Source organism: Ruditapes philippinarum, unplaced genomic scaffold (assembly GCF_026571515.1).
Source record: "Ruditapes philippinarum isolate M1 unplaced genomic scaffold, ASM2657151v2 ctg2517_1_1_1_1, whole genome shotgun sequence".
Classification (NCBI taxonomy): Eukaryota; Metazoa; Mollusca; class Bivalvia; order Venerida; family Veneridae; genus Ruditapes; species Ruditapes philippinarum.
In genome coordinates this window covers 45,116-51,727 of record NW_026856605.1, presented here as the reverse complement: position 1 = coordinate 51,727, position 6,612 = coordinate 45,116, and the positions used below count along the sequence as shown (strand labels likewise).

At 30.2% G+C, this 6,612-nt stretch overlaps 1 protein-coding gene across 1 annotated transcript; it reads left to right on the top strand.

The window, feature by feature from the left end:
- Nucleotides 1-2,564: 2,564 nt before the first annotated feature.
- LOC132747115 (SPRY domain-containing protein 3-like) lies at nucleotides 2,565-5,922 on the top strand (the record flags this gene model as incomplete). The annotated part of the gene is made up of 5 exons (XM_060736429.1): nucleotides 2,565-2,756; nucleotides 3,026-3,099; nucleotides 3,266-3,324; nucleotides 3,487-3,605; nucleotides 5,838-5,922. Coding segments are annotated over exons 1-5 (392 nt in total), but the record flags the coding sequence as incomplete, so codon positions are not given.
- Between the last annotated feature and the right edge of the window lie 690 nt (nucleotides 5,923-6,612).

The following is a 6,612-nucleotide window of genomic DNA, read 5'->3' as shown; positions in this document are numbered from 1 at the left end:
TTATTAGATCATACAAAATAGCGATCAGTTAAGCCTCTCATGGTAAATGATTTAAGTAATTCAAATTTATTAATTGTGGGAAAATAAACCCAAAAATTATTTAAAATTTTAAACCTTTTTATGTTAAAGTCAAACATCCTTTCTAAATTTTACCAAACACGTTTTCTTTAAAATTTTTTATTTTTAGTTTTATTATAAGAAAAAATAAGATTAAATGAATTTAAAATTTTATTTATTTTTCAGGTAATTTTTTGATTTTTCAATATTGATTTTTAATAAAACCTTATATTTTTTAAGGTTATTTTTAAACATTATGATTCACTTTTGGGTTGCTGGGGGTTTGGGAGGGAAACATGCATTTCCCTTCAGTACATTATAACAGACTGAATCAAATTGACCCGGGCCAAATTTTAAAATTATGTCTGTTACTTGGCTTTGTTAAGGGGTTTCTTCGTTTTCTCTATTTTTATGGCAACATTCCTTTTTATTTTACTATATAGTTCCCACTACATTTAATACAATGATGTTATATGTTCTATCATTGAAATCATTTAGCACACATTATTGTCGTTGTACAGTTATGCAAGTACTTTTTTCCTGCTATTTGGCCTTTTTCAACTTGGTGGCATGGTTCCCAGTATCCTGCTTGAATACTGTAAAATCACCCTTGGAATATTTGCCTGTTTTTAACTTTGTCGTTTGAAGTCTTGCTGGATAAGCATCTTCAAACCTAAGATTCACCTTTCAAAATGTTTTTTTATTTAGTTTCGCCCCATTGTTTTTATTAAAGGCACACGCATTCTTTTACTTGAGGCGACCATACGCCGCTTTACAGGGAATAGCACTACGGTGTTGTCACATCGAAGGTTCCATGATTACTCGCCGTATGAACACATCGCGAATGTTTATAAATTCAAAATTTCGCCATTTTTCATGTTTCAATGTTGAATTCTGCTAACGCCGGAGCTAGGGGGGCGTGGACGGTAACTTGCATTTTCCAATACCGTTCATGAACAGGCTCAATCAAACCTAGCCTGTAACATTGTCAAGTTTGTCGTGTTGGGCTTTCTTTAACAATTTTTTTTCTCTATGTTTTGGTTATGAACTAAGTGTAAATAATTGTAGTATAAAGTAATTGCTTACTAAATGCCAGTCATTGTATTTCAATAACAGTACCATAAGACATGTTTAATTATTTTTGTCAAAAATCGGTATGAATGTTTAATACAAGTCCTTTCTAACTGCTGCATTAGCAGGAATCAACAGGAATGAAAACATTATATTTAAATACTTTATTTTTGAAAGAAAAAATGGGAAAATCAACAACATCATCATCTATGCAGGATTGCTAAATAGTCATTTTGAAAGACTTAAGTGGTGTTAAATAATTTGATAAGTCAATATCTTTTCAATCGGGGGATACCTTTGATAATCACTCATATGATTATTTATCCAGTTTGGGTCATTGTTATTTTATCAAGTCATGTTCTATATGCTATTCTACCTGCAGATGCGATAATGCATTTACAGTTTACAGACCTTGAATTGTACATACAAACAAACCAGATTTTACAGACTCAAATAATAAAAGAAATTTTGCATAATGTCAATCAAATCTTTTTAGAATGTATTAGTGTCATTGGAAATTCTACTAGATGTTTATGGATCAAAGCAACTATACCAGAATGACCTTATCAAATTATAAAACAAAGACTAATTTGTGCATTGAAAAAAATGACCTTGTCCTAGCAAGGAAGATTAGATGAGCAGGCAGTCCAAAACTTTTACTTTACTTTTGTTTAAAAACTACAAAATGTAAAATCATGTGTCTAGCTTATATTTGAAACTGTTACTACTGTTTATTTTCAGATTATTTGACTATTGAAATATGGAGGTATCTGGAAAGAAACTTCGTAAATATTGTAAACCTTGTGAGCAACGTAAGGCATCAACATACTCGGATGGTTTTGTTCACAGTGTGAAGAGAAGAATGTGTCAACGATGTTTTGATATCACATAACAATGGAAGCTTAATCGGGGGCATAGACTGGATCAAACTGTTTGGGGGCAACATCTAATAAAGGTGAAACACCAACGTTTGATAATTTTGTTCTAAACATCTAAACGGACCTAATAAATTTTTTTCTTGTCCCGAACATGGCCAAGTTGGTTGTGGCGATTGTATGATAATTTCCCCATAAAAAGTTGTAAGTAGAGTATATACTTGAACACATTGATGGATATAAAGACGGAAAACAGGTTCAAAAATGTTGAAAGAAGGACATAGAGAACATATGAGAATGAAGCAAAATCTCTATTAGGAAGCATCAGGCGCAACAAGAACCATGTAAAAAGATGTCAACAAAAAGTTTGCTCTTGACGTCAAAATTGTTTAGGGATGAAATTATTTCACATATCACAAAACTTGCCGATGCCATGCTTAAATATGGAGATGATATAATGGCAGCAGACATGAAAAAGATCGAAATCTAGAAAAAAGAGATTAAAAGCCTAGTTGATGAAACAACTAGTATGAAGAGACACATTACATCAGAAGTCTGATCAGCCTTACAAATTGTTCATCAGTTCCTTGTCATACAAACAAAATCTCCATCTCGTCCGAGACCAGCTAGAAAAAATCAAAGCAAACAATACGATCGAAAAATACGACTTCACGGGTGACTGTAATCTCGAACAGTTAATGAAAACTTGTAAACAACTAGGAGCTTTGCATAAGCCAAATGAATCTGGTGTTGGTAAGTTTGTTACTTTCATAGTAATTTTTAATGCTACATGTTTAAAGAAGATGATCATTTTATACTTATAAAGTGTCATATCAATTTAACGCCTTATATAAAACATGTTTTCAGAATTAACATTTGTTACATTCATTTATGGTTAATATAAAGGTTTTTTTAATGTTATACAGTAGCTTCTAATCCCGAGTGTTAATACACGTTTTTTTTAAAAATTATTTTGTAAACCACCGTATTTATTTTGCTTCTTTTCTTGTTTCATAAATCAGCACTTAGAGAAGAATCAGTAAAAGCAAACAAAGCAACACCAGTGACAAAGGCTCTATGTTCACCAAAAGCTCAAGTTAGTATCCTATATTATTTGAGAGTGTTGTAACTTTTATTTGTATTTTTTTCAAACGACTTATTCAATCATCACGAAATCAAAATATATTGTAAATGTAAAATGTGTTTATATTTTACACGATACTATTAATGATGAATAATTTCGCGTTATATTTTGTTTTCAGTCGTTGCTGGATAGACAACTTCTTTGCAAAAACCTAATTATTGACGGAGACTTTATCAGGTGACAAAAAACAACTAATTTTTTACACTAACCTAAACTTTGTAATTTATATGCAATTATTTCAAAATATATTAAAAATTTTGTATAGATTAACACTATTTTATAATAATAGGACATTTTTACCTGTTTTTATCAATACGATTGATTTGCTTTCCTTTTCAGTTATGATGAAAAAGCAAAAGGCGACCTTGGTTTATTTATTGACAAAAATACCTTGAAATTTGATAGAAGGAACAGTTTTGAAATCGAGGTTATGAGCATTGGTAGAGACGGAGATATTGGTAACTGTTTGCATACTATAATGTTCGATCATTTGTAACTTGAGTCAAGTGTTAAGCCATAATTAGTTTGGGTACGATAATACTGCTTAAGGAATTAAAGAAGAATCGTCAAAAATTCTCATTACCTTCAGATAGACTTTTGAGCATATCATGTTTATGATAAAATCTAGTGATACCTTATCGTCATTAACCAAACAAAAATGAATGTTAAATATATGAAGGAGTTTTAAGTTAAATATTTATTTTCGTCTGTAAATACGTTCTGAAAATTAATTAATAATCTGCCATCAATACATAACAAGCAAATTTTGTAGAATATAAGTCTGTTTTATTTTTTATTAATAATATTTTATCTTATTATCAAAGTATCAATATCATTAGTTTACAAGGAACACCGTGACTCTTTTTTTTATAACATATTCAATTAGTCATTAGTTACGTTAAATAAATGTGTCTTACAGCATGTACAGTAAACGTTAACCATTTAAGGTTTTACTAAATATTTTATTTATTTATTTATTATTTATTTATGTATGAAATTATTAATTACATAGTTATTTATTAATTAATTTATTCATTATTTATTTAAGAAATAACATTTGCCTGAGAGGTGTATATTGGCTATTTATGGTATAAGTACCTAATCTCACACCGAACCTATTCTCAAACCTTTCATTCATGTGCTGTTATTTTTTTACTAGAAGTGACTATGATGGCCTGAACTTGTGTGCATAAAAGCTTTGTTTCTGACAGACATGTCTGCTGATGTCAAATGAAAATAGTGCAAAGGAACAAACATTTACATAACATTTTTTATTACTTAGCGTAATTTTATACAAATTGATAAGTCCCATCAATACACCATTAACTGTTTGTGAAAATTAATATTATAGACAAAATATCTTAAAGCAGGTAACTGCATTGTGTAGGGTACTTCATTGTCATGTGATAGTCATAAAACAATCACGTCATTGACTAAACTAAACAGTAGAATTTTTAGAGATACTTGAAGGGGTTTGATATTAGGTTCTTTATTTTAAGAGGCCATGTTAGTTTTAAAACAGAGGGTGGTGCTATTCAAAGTTGGATATCGAGCTTTTTTAATAGTTGAATTTCAGTCAAATTTTACAGAAATGTTACATAAAGATTAAAGTGTACATATGTAAAGAATTTTTATAAAGATATATTTTTATTCACATTATAAGACCTCTTGAATGCTTAGAGGTTTGAGAACTGGTTAGTCCACGATAACACCGGTTTGGAGTTTTGATGCGTAGAAATTGACCACGAAGGCCGTAGGCCTGAGTGGTTAATTTTGTCGCATCAAAACGACAATACCGGTGTTAAATAGTCGATATACACCTCTCAGGCCGATGTAATTTCGATTCTAACACGATGAAATAAGGAAAATCACTGATGTTATTTTTCAAGCGGAAATATTTCCGTGCCGATTTTCGTATAACGCTGTTCGATTTTCGCACCCTACTTTTGTGAAGATATAGAAATTATTAAACAAAAGAAATAATAAGAAATCAACGTTATTTTATCAAGTTTTCAACAATTAAAACTTACGTCGTATTGTGTTTACATCAGTACCCCATTTATCATTCTTGTCTGTATGAAATAACGTAAGCTTGTTTATGAACGAGTTGTTTACTTAGGATGACGCCATTACGCTGCTTACGGATTGGCGCCGTTTTGTCAAAATATCTATTACTTAATATGGATCTAATATGTGGCTTTAGTGTATGTGAAATATTATTTCGGTATTGTATGAAAAGAAAACATTATACAAACTGAAAATATAAATATTTTTTTATTGTTGCTTTAAAATGCTTTGTAAACTATACAATCGAGGGTGAAAACACAACAGCGCATATACAAGTAGTCCCTAACCGGTGTTTATTGGCAGTTTAACAACAACATTTTTTCCTTCTTTGTCTATAGCGACAAAATCACGTGAGTGTTAGAATAATTAATTAAATATTTTATTTATTTAATTATTGTCTCTTTATTTATTATTTGATTTATTTATTTATTTTCTTCTAATTCAAAGTTAAATACTTATCAAATTTATTTATATACTTATCAATCAATTGATTAATCAATTTATTTATTTTTTGTTTTTATTTATTTATTTTGTTCTAATTTAAAGTTTAATACTTTTAAAATGGGATGACGCTTCATTGAATTTCACAATAAAATAACACATTTAAAATAATTTCATTCCAGCTATCGGTATGGTACCGGATAACTATAAAAATAATCTTCTACCTGGAATAGGAATAGCTTCCTCTGGATACCATTCAGACGGCAAGTACGTGTTATTGATTCATTGTTAAAATATGCTTTTACCTTCGTTTTAATTATCTAAGTGATTTGACGGAATAAAACGTTAAATAAATATTATACTAAGCCAATCATAAAGGTATCTCTAGACCCCATATGTTTCCAAACTCTCAAAACAAGATCCAGAAAATGACATGTTTTATAACTTTTTCATATTTTATGCATACACAGATACTAAAATGCAAAACATTGATTGGGTTGACGTGATTCCACCATAATTATAGATAACGTTTTGAATGCTGGAAATCTTGTCTAAAAGTTCCATTTTTTATCGTTTTAAAATTATTCTAATTAGTTACGTTTGTTTTAAAGTAAAGCAAATAAAGAGTGACAGGCAAAGATTTTGCCAAAAAAAGAACATATTCAAGTATTAAAGTATAGTAAGTAAATGATTTATTATGCTCCCCGAAAAATTTCGGGGGAGCATCATGTCCTCGGGTTGTCCGTCCGTCCGTCAGTCCGTCTGTACATACTAACGTCCAGAATTCATGTCCGGCCCATAACTTTGTTATTTGAAGTTCGATTTTACAACTATTATACAGAAATGATCACCATATTGAGACGACGTGTCGCACAAATATTTGGGTCGCTACCTTGAAGGTCAAGGTCCTAGCATGACCTTGCAATAAAATCGTGTCCAGCCTTTATTTCCGTTATT